Source organism: Amyelois transitella, chromosome 18 (assembly GCF_032362555.1).
Source record: "Amyelois transitella isolate CPQ chromosome 18, ilAmyTran1.1, whole genome shotgun sequence".
In the NCBI taxonomy this organism is placed as follows: Eukaryota; Metazoa; Arthropoda; class Insecta; order Lepidoptera; family Pyralidae; genus Amyelois; species Amyelois transitella.
In genome coordinates this window covers 5,784,327-5,798,934 of record NC_083521.1, presented here as the reverse complement: position 1 = coordinate 5,798,934, position 14,608 = coordinate 5,784,327, and the positions used below count along the sequence as shown (strand labels likewise).

General features: G+C 31.8%; 1 protein-coding gene across 1 annotated transcript; it reads left to right on the top strand.

Annotated features, from left to right (window-relative positions):
• Window positions 1-1,343: 1,343 nt before the first annotated feature.
• Window positions 1,344-4,034, top strand: LOC106129271 (DNA-directed RNA polymerases I and III subunit RPAC1). Its single transcript, XM_013327785.2, has 6 exons — window positions 1,344-1,544; window positions 1,981-2,281; window positions 2,381-2,500; window positions 2,849-3,031; window positions 3,364-3,591; window positions 3,912-4,034. Exons 1-6 carry the CDS (start codon window positions 1,491-1,493, stop codon window positions 4,019-4,021), a joined length of 996 nt encoding a protein of 331 aa, XP_013183239.1. The 5' UTR covers window positions 1,344-1,490; the 3' UTR covers window positions 4,022-4,034.
• The last annotated feature ends 10,574 nt before the right edge of the window (window positions 4,035-14,608 follow it).

Sequence of the window (14,608 nt, the reverse complement as noted above, 5' to 3'; positions counted from 1 at the left end):
CAATCTGCAATCTGGGCACAGATAGTTCAGTGGCATCTCGGACATAAAGGCCCTTTTTTTATTATTTATTTATTTAGATAACAACAACACTTCACATGTGTTGGAGATTGGTACAAAAATGGAATAATTGCTTTTGGTTGTTGTCCCAAATATCTCTAAAACAATCCACATCTAGAAAAAACCTGTGACTAGGCCTACACAATTGAGATCTCTTTGCCATTCCGCTTAAAAAACAAAACATACGAACGTCAATCAATGTCACATGTCTGCGAAAGTCACACCAATGAAGAACTATCATATGGAAATGCCGTAATTGTTCAACTTGACTCAGAAATAACAATGATATATCTGTCTCTTTCTCACAACACTGGTTTTACTAAAGAAAAAACATTTACACTCTTATCAGCACCCTCTTCATTGGCTTCGATGTACTTTTGCTGCCATTGACGCCATCAAACTTTACCGCTTTGTTTGCATGTAGGAAGTGATGTTTTTATGTTTTCCCGTGTTTTTCGACTTTGTACGAAGCTATGCTATTATTAAAAAAATAATAATCAAAATATACTCAAAAAGCTTACAATGCCTTTCGTGTATAGTACAATAACGCTTTTAGGATGCTGCTGGGGCTGCCTCGCTTCAGTTTGCAGATGCCCGCGTAAATTGTTTTTACACTGTGATGCACATGATTGCAGCCAGGCTGGATTGCGTCTACGTAAACCACTGCTGTACTGTAGCTGGGGGGACAGTGCAGAGGTGAATTTTTCATACATTCATTTCATTAATCAAAAATAAACTATAAGATGAAGTGTTTTATCGCATTTTGTGGTCTATGCCAAAGCAAAAATAGGCCGAACCCAACCTTTCACCGGTAAGTGGTTAATATTTCGTTAAATTATTGTCTGTCATAAAGTGTATTTATACAAATGTGTTTTAAATCCTAGTACTTTTAATCTTCTTAGTTGTAGCTTTAGAAACTTGTTATATTCTCAATATTTCATTCACATCGAAAATATTAATGCGGGTGCTAGTGTCGAACATAGCATCTTATCGATAAATTAGGGCCTAATATGTTAAAGTATTTTTTTCTCGTTTTTGTTTACTAAGGAACGAATCTTGTCGAAAGGAATGGCTATATATTGATTGGAATAGAAAATATCCGGCCAGAAACAAACCATATCCATTTGTCCTCCAGGCATAACACCTTGCCTGGCGGAAGATCTCTAGTCCGCCATGTTGGTAACCTGATTTATTTATTTAGGTATGCGGGAAAAGTACATGCTTAGGAATCCCATAGGATAGTTCTGCAGATATCTTACACATAACTAGTGAAAGATGCGACACTAGCGCTATACGTATACAATACCACAAACAATACAATGCCTTGTCTTTAAATACTATTTTTAATTCGCGTGGTGATTTAGTGTAAATGATAATCTTCTAAGAACTTACTTTCAGAGATAATTCCTATAAACTCTCTCGATTCTCTCACCATGCCTAAATTGGAAGAAAAACCTAGAGTATTATTGGAAGAATTCAGAGTAAAGGTAGGTAACTTGTTTTCGGTACACGTTTTCAGTAAATTAATTATGAACTATTATCTACAACGTAATGATTTATAATGAAAAGAATATAAAATACTTCACGTGATAAAATAATCCATGCCTTTATTTTGGCTAGCAATAAAATGTAACATTAACATAACCTATTTTATTTTGTGTCGTGTGGTGCCCGGCACCAATTGAAAAAAGAATAGGCCTACTCCATCTCTTTCCCATGGATGTTGTAAAAGGCGATTAAGAGATAGGCTTAAAACTTGGGATTTTTCTTTTAGGCGATGGGATAGCAACCTGTCACTAGTATCTCAATTCTATCTTAAAGCCAAATAGCTGAAAGTGGCCTATCAATCTTTTCAAGATCGTTGGCCCTGTCTACCACGCAATGGATATAGATGTGATTATATGGATGTATTTTATGTTGCAGAATGCACCAGATGACTATGGAATGGCAGATGAAAAGTGGAATTTCAAAAAGTTTGCTAAGAAGTTTCGTATAGAAATTGTACGATTAGACAACTTTGAAATGGAATTTGATTTGATTGGCATCCAACCTGCTTTTGCAAATGCTTTTCGTAGATTGATGCTGAGTGAAGTTCCCAGTATGGCTATAGAAAAAGTTATGATTAAAAATAATACGTCTATTATTCAGGATGAAGTTTTAGCACACAGGCTTGGATTAATTCCCCTGAAAGCTGATCCAAAATTTTTTGAATATCGTCCTGAAGGTAAATTACTAGGTTAATATATAGAAATCTTGAGGTAAAAACTTCCTTTCTATCCTTCACAGAATGTAATTTTTGTATATCTGATTTAAATATTTTCAGATGCCACAGAAGGAACAGAATTTGATACATTAGAATTCACGTTAAAAGTCAGATGCTCCAATAATAAATCACAGCCTAAAGATTCATACAGATCAGAAGACTTGTATGAGAATCATAGTGGTATGTATTCTTAGGTACTCAGCATCTATAGGTTAAGTTAACCCTTGTCAATTTATGGTTATTGCTGTTTTTCTCCCATATCACTAAAAATACATACATATGAAGTCCTCTTATTTTCTCTGTCTTTGTGTATGCGCTAATCTCTTAAAATTGTGGACATATTTTGTTCCTGTTTGGAATGTTGGACAAGAGTTTTCTGAGGTTATATCTATCAAGGTAGGTGTATATATATGTATGTATATATACATATAATGCTACTCTATGTAAACCCAGGGTTGCAAGTATAGTAATACATTAGTGTAATGTTGGAGAAGAAAAATGTATTTATCATAAATCATTTGATTTCAGTATACTCATCGCAGATCAAATGGCAACCAATGGGAAACCAAGCTTCAGTACACAAGGAAGCAGATGTAGGGCCTGTTCATGGAGATATTCTTATTTCAAAGATGAGGCCTGGACATGAGTTAGATCTCCAGTTGCTTGCAGTAAAGGGCATCGGAAAAGATCATGCAAAATTCTCACCAGTGGGTGTGTTTAAAGTTAATATTTAACCTGTCCAATATAATATTCTGTATCCATATTTATGAAAGTGTAATTTCATCTAGTAATTTTTATTTGAAACTCAAAAATGATGGAACTGATTTTGATGAAATTAAGCAAGAATTTAGACCCATTAGAATGAAAAGCCTAGTTTGCTTACTTTTTATACCCACAAGTATAAAAAGTTTGTTATTTGGTGTTAAGTTCGCCTAAAGAACTAATGCACATAATATCTTTGGGCTCTTGTCATGAATGTTAACAAAATAAACATGGTCTTATTTTTTTTCTGTTTTTAAACTTTGTATTAATTAAATTTTCAGCCACCGCATCTTATCGCCTATTACCAGAAATCACCTTAACCCGTGAGGTTACTGGAAGTGAGGCAACTTTGCTCCAGTCTTGCTTTTCTCCTGGGGTAATTGACATTCATTCCGACGGACGGGCTTACGTGAAGGATGCTCGCTATGACATGTGTAGCAGAAATGTTTACAGGTATAATGAGATAAAAGATGCAGTCACTTTGAGCCGGATCAGGGATCACTTTATTTGTGAGTATTTGATGTTACAAAATTTGGTTATGTTAATGTGTAAAAATTTTTCATTAAGTAATAGGGAATAGTACTCTACAATTTTAGGGGGTTATAGGAATGAAGTCACAGCAGTCCAGAAAAATGAATTAAATTCTACAAAACACAAACACACTAACAATAAGAGACTATTTCCTGAAATTAAGTGGGATTTATTGTTGCACAAGGCTGGGGCCGCAGATCAGCTAGTACCTATTTTATGAAATTTGTTTTTTTAATAAAAAAAATATTACAGACTGATATTCTGACAGATATTTACATTAATATTTTTTTTCTTTCAGTTAATGTGGAGTCTGTAGGAGCCATGCCACCCAACATCATTTTTGTTGAAGCAGTCAAGATATTAAGAGATAAATGTAAATCTTTGCTTGAAGAATTAAATATTCTGTAATGGCTATTTAATATGCAGTTGTTTTTCTTTAACAATAGGTATTTATCCCAAAGATGTGTTTTAAATATTTAAATATTTTAAAAAGAAAGCATAAAATATAAAAGCAAAGATTTTACCATGGTCCGTTTGTTTAGGTGGTAGGCCTAACTAAACTGACCTTCTAAGCCTAAGTTCTCAATCACACTCTTTGTATAATTAGTCACCCTACTTTCTTTTATCCTCTCTATATGACAAAATAATCTAAGCATTATCATTGAATGATAAAATTACCTTATCACATTGTTGCATATCATATACAAGGATTCCATGAAATTATTCTGCTGCCATGCTTCTGCCACATGAAACTGCACTTCAATACTATCAATACATATGTATAAATGACAGAAAAATCGAGTTTATAGTACATTAAATATTTTACCAACAAAACTAAAACTAAAGGATAAATAAAAAAGAACTACAACCCTCGGTATATGTATAAAAGAGATTTGTACTGTACTACGGCTTTATATTTGTAACTAGCTGTGCCCGCAACTTCGTCCGCGTGGAATGTTTATTTTGGGCATTATTGAAGCCCTCTAGGTTGACTAATTTTCCCCGTTTTTTTCACATTTTCCATTATTTCTTCGCTCCTAATAGTTGCAGCGTGATGTTACATAGCTTAAAGCCTTCCTCGATAAATGGTCTATTCAACGCAAAAATAATTTTTAAATTCGAACCAGTAGTTCCTGAGATTAGCGCGTTCAAACAAACTCTTCAGCTTTACAATATTAGTTTAGATGTATTCCTTTGTTTCGTCCTAATCGGTTCAAAAAAGCAAGTATTGCTCATTAATATTATTCATTGCAGTTTATCAAAACTTAAATAGTTGAATGCGGATAAAATAAACGTATCTATTTAATTAAAATAGATAAAGCTAGAAATTCTACTTCGTTTTATCGATATATACCTATATAAAAACAAAAATTCAATACAGTCTCTATTGAATTTAAATAAAATACATAACACACTTAATTTATGAACGTCAAGATGACGGAGCCACCTCGCAAAACACAAATATTGTCGAACCAGCCCTTAGTACCTGGTTTGTACCTTTTGGTACCTATATCAAAAAATTTTGTACCTCAAAGAATTCAAAAATATCGATTTTGATATGTGGTTCCTCCATCTTGACGTGAAAATGGAGGAACCACCTTCGTTTCTTATAAAAATATAATGTATACCGTCAAGGTGACCACACGGACACTTAGTACCTGGTTAGTGCCTCCCAAGATCTTATCGTTATAATCGTTTTTTAAAGCAGTTTTTTCAGAAAATAATTAACAAAAAGAAAATGACAGAAGTGCCTGTGATTAATTATAGCAAAATATATTAAACGAAAACTTTACTTCAAAATAGTTCTAGGCGTTTAGGATTTAGTACAAAAAATTATATTTATTAATTATTTAAAAGCACAATGCTAATGTTATGTTATTAAATTATACGAGGATTCAAATTGTAGAATAGTCCATCAAATAAATTTAATCGACTTTGAGATAATTTTATTTAAATGTAAGAAATAGTTTTATTTAAATATCAGAACTTTATTTATAACTTATTGAAATATATTTGGTTATATACAACTCGTTTAAATAACATAACATTTGCATTGTGCTTTTATAAATAAAATATTAATCATCGTCACGTAATAAATCATCTTCATAAAAATATTTTCCACTTAAGTGCATCGAATAGCAACGATCACCTTTTGGTATAAAAATCTGTTTTTTAATAAACAATTGTATTCGTGTTTTCAAACATATTATTTTTAAGATAAGTTGTTTTTTTGTCATATATGCAATACTTGTGAGTAGATGCAACACGTTGGAATGGAACTTCAATATAATCATCACTCAGATGGTATTCATATGTAAAATCACTGTCACTACTGTTATCAGAATCTTCAGAATAAACGTAAGTTTCTTCCGGCACTTCTCTAGTCGCTAATTCTTCACCAGGTTCTTTTATGCTTAAAGAAACCTCGTTAAATGCTGCACATTTGGAAGTACATAGAAGCTTTTTTGTTACCATACGGGATAAGTCGACACTTCTTACAAGAAATATCATTAACTATTACGATTCACGAAACACAGTCACTAAACACTTTAGCTTCTTCTTACACAAGTACTTGTTACAATTTTTACACTTTCTCGTCATGATTACTTAGTAATGATTTGGTTCGATAGATAATAATTTCAAAATGCTGATACAAAATACCTATGACAGAATTTAAGTAACAAACCGCCTTCTTGTGTAATACAAATGACTGCGACTTTAGCTAAACAAACGATGCAGTAAACAGCGCGATAACAAGTTCGAACTTGTTTGTTTATACACTCACAAGGCGCGAATCACATATAATTTTTTTTCGTTGTGTTGCACCAACTTTTTTTTTACGCAATTTTTATGGGTAATAGAGCACGCAAAGGAGCATAATATATATTAATTTTGTGATTGTAAGTCACAGAGAAGACAGAAAAAAAAAATTTTTTTTATGTACATTTTTTATTCTAAAAATTATAAAAAAATATATGTGATATACTCTGTAATGTAACCTAACACCTCGCGTTAGTTTCACTTCTCTATCTTAATTAACTTCTGAGATATATCACATTCAGTAATAGTCAAGCATACGGATATTTTGCTCTCTATCTCAAGGTCAAAGCGGAAGTCGGTCGCGAAAAGTACATAAATCGCGTTTGAACATCAAGTCGATATTAAAACAAAAGTTTCGATATCGATTCTCATTTGGGGGCCGGCTAAACCCTTTAGATTTGAGATCTGTCTGTCAGTCTAGTCTTTGCCTTTTTGGGTTAAAAAAAAAAAGAAAATAAGTTGTGTCGTTGTGATTTATTTTGTCGTTTTGTGTCCCTGCTGTATTGAATTAAAATATTGGTCGACGGAAAACTGCATTTAATAATCATAAAATAATCATCACAACTATGGGAAGTTTAGATAGAGGAGTTCTTACTGGATTTATTTGTAGATTATGCTCCGAAATGCATCGTGTGGTCCTTCATATTTATGGCGAAGAAGGGATACGTTTATGTATATCAGAAAAAATCAATAGATATCTCTCAATAAATGTAAGTTAAAACTGCTTTTTATGCCACATATTTAAATTTTGACCTTATTGAATGATTTCTTATAAGTAATACGCGATCATTTTGTTTGAAATTAGATTATGCAAACACTGCTTGTTTTGACATAACTTGCTTTACTCCCAGGTATCTCGATCAGACCCTCTGCCTAAAACAATTTGCAAAAATTGTTTGGATAGACTGGAGAACCAGCACAGATTGGTGATGCGTATTGAACAAGCTGCACATTTGCTGAAAGGTCAACGCAGAACACGGCTAGGTCGTGGATGTTATGTGAGTTTATGTGATAACTCTAACAGTCCTCCTCATCCTCCTATACCAAAATAAAGTACATGTAATACACAATATTTTATCGATAATGTCAAGGAAACAAAGTATGATATTTAAATTAGACACCCTTTTATGATTTGGTAATATAAAAATTATGTAAAATAAGTTAGGTAAGCATTCTAGATTCTCATTGTCATGTAACCTAAAAGAATTTCATAATGTTATTAAAATTGCAAATCCAGAAATATATGTCTGGTTATGAATGTAAATAATTAGTTTATATATGTATGTACTGATAAATTGGTAACATAGTTATATTGTTTGTAGTACTATAATATATGTTTTTACTTCATGACTGGTACGCCATGTGTAAAATAAAAGTAGGCACTTACTACATATTTTTATAAGCTTTTCTTTTAAACTGCAAAAATTCTTATGTGGATTTTGTCATCTATTGTTAATGTTTGAATTTTGTTGCTACTTACATTGATTTGATGGTTTGTTCCCATTCAGTCCCAGCCGGATCTGTAACACTGTTACTCAATGGGGAAATAATTCCTGTTGTGAGTAGTACACATTGCAACTCTCGTTTTCCCAATGAGTAACACTGTTACACAATGGCACTTTGTATTCCCGATCAGTAACACTTGCGAAGGTTAAATAAAACAAGTGGAAGGATTCAAAATGTATTTATAATAAGTAAATAATGTTTAACAGAATGAGAGTGTAATGTAATAGGAAGAAATATGTAGATAGAATATAAATAGACAATAAAACAAACTATTCATATGTTTTGTTCGTCAGTTTCAATAATTATTCAGTTTGCTTTAAGTAAATCAGATTTGTTCACTGCTTTAAAGCAAAGTCTGTGTATATTAAATAAACAACATTGTAAGAATAATGATTTAAAATCTACTTTCACGGTATCATAATCAGTCTTATCATTTCCTATTTGAATATACTAAAATTAAACCTTCAAAACAATCAACAAAAAATAGACAACAATTAAAAAAAAATTATTTCACAATCAATCAAAGAAATAAGTTTAAAAAAATATAAGAGAGGATAGAAAACTAAAACTTTAAATAAAAAAACTACTTTAAATTATGTAATAATAAAAACTACTTTGACAATATGACAACCTTGAAAACAATCAAAGAAACATAGACAGCAATAAAAAGTTTTAAAATATCATATTTATTTCGGTACTAATTTAGAACAACTGACGAGAAAAACATGAATAGTTTGTTTTATTATCTATTTATATTCTATCTACATATTTTTTCCTATTATATTACACTCTTATTCTGGTACACATATATATTATAAATAAAGTTTTAATCCTTCCACTTGTTTTATTTAACCTTCGCAAGTGTTACTGATCGGGAATATAAAGTGCCATTGTGTAACAGTGTTACTCATTTGGTAAACGATAGTTGCAATGTGTACCACTGTTACACAACGGGAATATTTTTCCCATTGAGTAACAGTGTTACAGAGCGGGGTGTGACTGAATGGGAACAAAACCGATTTGATTATCTTTTTTTATGATTGTTATTGTTCATTTAAGAGCTAAGTTCTTATGGTGATTTTATTTTATTTCTCTCTTTAATTACTGATTGCATTTTAATTCAACAAAATTGTTTTAAATATTATAATATTGACTGCAAAATAATAATTAATTGTTGTTGCTGTACAATTATATTAATTGTGATAAATTGTAAAATTGAGTATAAATATTTGGCAATTTTTCACAAGGTTGTTTTTGGAACTGAAATAATAAATTTACTGAAGTCTACATAATTATATATATTTTTTTGCTTTCCATGTTTTTGGATGTTGTGACTAAGTATTTTATCAAAAATACATTATTTGGAAAAAAATATTTTTATGTTGTGGGAAAAAAGATTGGGAAAGGAAAGTACCTAAAGCACAGCACCAATGTTGCAGGATAATCTTGATGTATTAAGGATATATATGTATACAGTGATATCATCATAACAGGATTGCTTCCTTTATATGTCAACAATGAAAAAGCAGCACCAAATTCACCAAATTTTATATTGGTGAATACATTAAATTATAAAAATATATTTTTTGATCAATTGGGTTTCACTTATTTTTTGATACTTAACACCAGTTTAACACTTGTTTGTTATCTTATCTAGACTGGTAACAAAGTCATTTTGCATTTAAGTTTGTGCAAATCTAATACCTTTAAAGATATTGTTAATATTATCTAATCAAAATAATTTTTGAGTTCTCTTTAAAGTGCTGAGTAACATGCTTATTTTTAAATAAATATGTTTCCCATGAAGAATATATAAGCCTACCTACTTGCACAAAGTCCTACATCTATGAAACCTAGATAGATATATGTACCCTAGATATATACGCTTGTAGCATATAACAATAAATTAATATTAGCAAATAACTATGACTTTAAATACCTACCGAATAAGATGTTAAGAATACTCCACTTTTTATTAACCCTTTGACCGCCGTGGACACCTTTAGGCGTCCAGCGGAAACTGTCTTGAGACGCCGACGACTTCTTAAGTAGCCGAGATTCGTATCACATTCAAACAAAAAAAAACTTTACTTTAATACTAATCTTATTGAAATAATATCGATAGGTAGCTTGATTATTCGTCAAACTTTGGTTTAACCGAGGCGGAATGAAGAAAAAATATAAAAACACCCATTTAAAGCTTAATTTACAATTACCTAAAATTTAATGAAAATACACTATCAAGTAGCGCCAACGACACCTTTAAGTGTCGCGTAGTGATGGGAAATTGTAGTTTTTTTACAAGTACCTACATTTAATGTTCCTTATGTTATTGTAGTGGGTATTCATTGAAGCATGTTTCTATTGCTCTCAGTTATATGAGATCTGAACTAGTCGTAGTACTGTCATTGCCTAAATATGGAAGAAGAGAGGCCATCTTCGCCGTCGATATTATTCGGATTCTCAAGTCGTAAAAGAAAGTATAGAGAAACAGAAAATTCTAATAATAAGCAGACACAAACAGAATACACTATTACAGACACTATGGTGTACAGAAAAACTACAAAAGAAGGAAATATTTCTTATTCTACTCGTCATTTGCCCGATGTTAATTTCGACGATAGAAGACCGTCCGATAAAAGGAATGAAGACTTTGCAAGGTTGGTGGCTTTTGAATTAGAGCGTTTGCCGGAAAACAAACGTTCAAATGCATATCCGCAAATTTTAAATCTTATAAGATTGTTGAGAGGGGACCCTTATTTGGACCAAGTCATAGAATTTGTACCAATCCAAAGTGAAAGTGAAGGAGAAGAAACGGAAGAAGAACAATCAATACCACTCAATATAGCTCTGTAATAATTGTTAATCGTCGGTAATAAATAAATATTAATGTTGTTGAAGTTTCGTATACAAGAGTGTTTTATATTAATTAATATTATTATATATAATAATAAATAATAATATATTAATTTCCTAAACCTCTAAATATTTAGCATCATAAATAATTATTAAGTAACGAAATTATTCATCTTTTTCGTAAAATCTCAATATTATAATTATATACCTTCATTTTATCGATAAAAATTACGGACGTTTCTAGATAATTTTACAATTAACGTCCCCTATACGCCACGGACACCTTTAGGCGCCCGCTTGTGACGTCAGAAGCGAAAGCAATTTATCGACTAGTGCTTGCAAGATGTGGGTAGAAAAATAAATAAAATATATCGAAATACCCGTGAATCATTTGTTGGTTTATATTCATATTGTATGTAGCATTTCCTGTGGATAAAATTAACTTTACGATGGAAAATGACGATCTTATTGCAATTCTGGAAGGAGTGGAGAATGTCGAACAATTTATTGCTATTTCTGATGAAGATTCAGATCTATCAGATTTTGAGGTAAGTTTCAGTAATTACTTACACTCGTATTCATAAAACTTGTCAAATGTTTAATAAGCCTTCTTTAGCTAAAGTATGTTTTGTCCTTACCTCACATTTAAAAATTTTACGTTGAAAGAAAGTGACAAAACGTACTTTAGTTAAAATAGGCTTATTAAACGTTTGATAATTTTATTGAATAAGGAGGTTATAAATTAATAGCTACATATATGACTATTACTTTTTTCATTATACCTACTTAATGTAGAAGTGTTTTTTAGGACCCGACTACTGAGGAAAGTCAAAACATTTCTGCTGGAGAATATAGTTTTCAATGGTCGTCCGAAGCCTTCGAAATTAAAAACGAGCCGTTTGATGATTTTTTTAGCGGTATTTCGCCGTCAATGATTTCGTCGGTCTCATCAGAATTGGATATTTTTTTACATTATTGCAATGAAGCTTATGTAGAAAAAATTGTTGAATTTACTAATAGTTACCAGCAATATGTTGTTAGACATATTGATATAAAACTTCATTCAAGATTAAAAAATTGGTATCCTGTAACAGTTCCTGAAATGTATACATTTTTCGCTGTGTGTATGCTAATGACAAGAAACAGCCGGAATACGATTGAAGAACACTGGTCTACTAACCCATACTTGCATTCCGGCATATATGGTAGTCTTATGTCGAGAAACCGGTTTTGTACAATTTTAGGCATGTTGCATTTCTGCCAACCAGGCCCTAGGACTGAGGAAGAAACTATATTGTCAAAAATTATTTACCCAGTAAATCATGCTCGTCAGACATTTAAGAATAGTTTTATACCATACGAAAAAATTTGCATTGACGAAAGTATTGTACCATTTAAAGGGCGACTTCTTATTAAACAGTATCTTCAAAAAAAAAGAAATCGTTTTGGTATCAAGCTCTTCGTTTTATGTGATGTGTTGTCGGGAATAATTTTGGATTTTATTGTATACTGCGGCAAAGACACGGAATTAACACATTTTGAAATTTAGGCGCAAGTGGCTCAGTAGTTGCAAAACTTCTAGAAGAATATTACGGTGTTAATAGGAAATTTACCGCTATCATAATTTTATCGTGCTCGTGGACAACACTATCGATTTAATAAATTATCTCCGAAAAGATACACCACTGACGCCACGGACGACTAAAGGAGTCGCCTAGTGATGTGAAAAATCGATGTCATTGAAATCATTTAAAAGGTTTTTTTTATGTGTTTATATATTTGAATTGCATTATTTTTGGTTAAAATCAAGTAATATGTATTGTTTGATGTTTATGTGTGGTAACGGGAAAAATTAAACAAGGAATAAATAAGGTTCGTTTTTTTTTTAATATTTTTTCGATAACTATTTACCCAACCCTATCCTCAAAGTGCCGCCGTTTTCGCAAAAAGTACCCGTGGCGTCGGTGACACGTTTGTCGGTTTTGCTTATGGCGGTCAAAGGGTTAACCTATCTCTATGCTGTGTTAGCTACGGTTCTCCCAAATCGTTATATGTGTTCCCAGTTGTACCCTCAACCAGTGGCTGATTTACCAGCAGGCTGAGTAGGCTGAAGCCTAGGGCGGCGGATTTGAGGGCCGGCAAATTATTAAGTAGTTTATTAATGGTGCGTACAGATTCAATCACACAACAATGTTTCGGTAATGTGGACACTGAATTTATCAAACATGTCAAGAATTAAGTAAATTAACAGGTTATTGTTTCTTTTAAATGGTGTAACTTTTGCGTGCACGTTTTTACCTTCTCGAGATGCGATGGATGCGGGGCGCGGGGCCGGCGAAGTAGAAATATGTAGGCGAAGCAAATCATTGAAATTAACAATTTTCAAATCACCCAGAGTAAGATTTATAAGTCCGCGATACATCTTTAAAATCATCATTGCGTATCCCCAGATATAAAATGAGTAAAAAAGTAAATCCTAGCAGATTAAGCAGATTGTGATAATGATCATAAAAAGATTTATAAAGAAGATTTAAAGATGTATATTAGATGATTTAAAGATGCATTTATTCATTGAAATGTAATGAAGCATAATAACATTTTTATTCTAATGTGTACAGTATTGATATATTGTAACGCATCCTCCTCCTTGTTTTTTATTTGCACTGCCTCTTTGATTATGGATATTCCTTTTTTATTTTGATGGAAGAAATCCCAATTGGAATAAGTCCAACATTGTACATAGGTATTCTTCTAAATCCAATAACTGTTTTGTAATTTGTTATATTTCTTTGTATGTGCAATAAAGACTTTACCTTAAGTACAGAAAATCAGGTCCCCTGCATAGCTATATTTTATATCTTTTAATAATATGATTAGATTGATAAATGTAAGAACTTGGATATAAATAGAGTCATTAGTAAATTAAACACTGTGTGTTACTGAAAACCGGTCAAATGCGCGTCGAGCCGGTTTTTCGAAAACAGATCCTTCAATCGAGAAATGATGTTATCAACCTTTGTAATATTTTAAATAGAACTATTTAACGATACCCCACACAATGGGTTAATGGAGAAAAAAATTACCCAAACATAGGAGGCAGCCAAAAAAAATTTTTTTTAATGTATTATTTTATTACAATATACTTACATACCTAAGTATACCAAATTACAGTTTTCAACCCCTTTAAGTCTCTGAAAAGAACTGCGAACAGACAGACATGGCAAAACTACTTATAAGGATTCCTTGTTTACAACGAAACCCTAAAAAGGTAAAAAAAATATTTTTCAAGGTTCGGGACCGGCACTAACCAAGTGGCACATCAATTTTCAACAATGTTTTTTAATGAATTTTTCTATCTTCTTATATAAAGCCAAATTTTTTCACTAGGTTCATTTGAAGGATACCAGAGGTTCCTTGTAAGTACCGAAAGAATAGCCTGTCTTTTTTCAAAATCGGTCGGTTCCGTTGTGTAATTATAAAGAGATAACACACAAATAACCTTATTTTCGCAAAAATACTTATAATATTAATAATTACTATAAGTTGTGATTGTAATAATGTGTATTGTTGTCGATTTAAGTATGAGGTACTTTGATCCAGTGGCGATTCCTGGTGTTTATAATTGGGGTGGCTCCAGCTTTTGTTATATAGGGTGTAGTGTTAAGTGCGCAAAACCTGAAAATCGTTTCTTCAGACGGTGAATCTGAACAACTTTTAGTCTTTCATTAAGGAACCTTTGAAATCGCAAAAAAGAAATTTCTAACAATTTGTCATTTTTATTTTTGTATGAAATAGCTGATATTTTCATGTATA

Excerpts from the sequence above, each read along its gene's own strand:
- LOC106129271 (XM_013327785.2), top strand. The coding sequence starts at position 1,491 with ATGCCTAAATTGGAAGAAAAACCTAGAGTATTATTGGAAGAATTCAGA. Across the intron at positions 2,282-2,380 it reads TTTTGAATATCGTCCTGAAG|ATGCCACAGAAGGAACAGAA; the intron begins GTAAATTACTAG and ends AAATATTTTCAG. Across the intron at positions 2,501-2,848 it reads CTTGTATGAGAATCATAGTG|TATACTCATCGCAGATCAAA; the intron begins GTATGTATTCTT and ends ATTTGATTTCAG.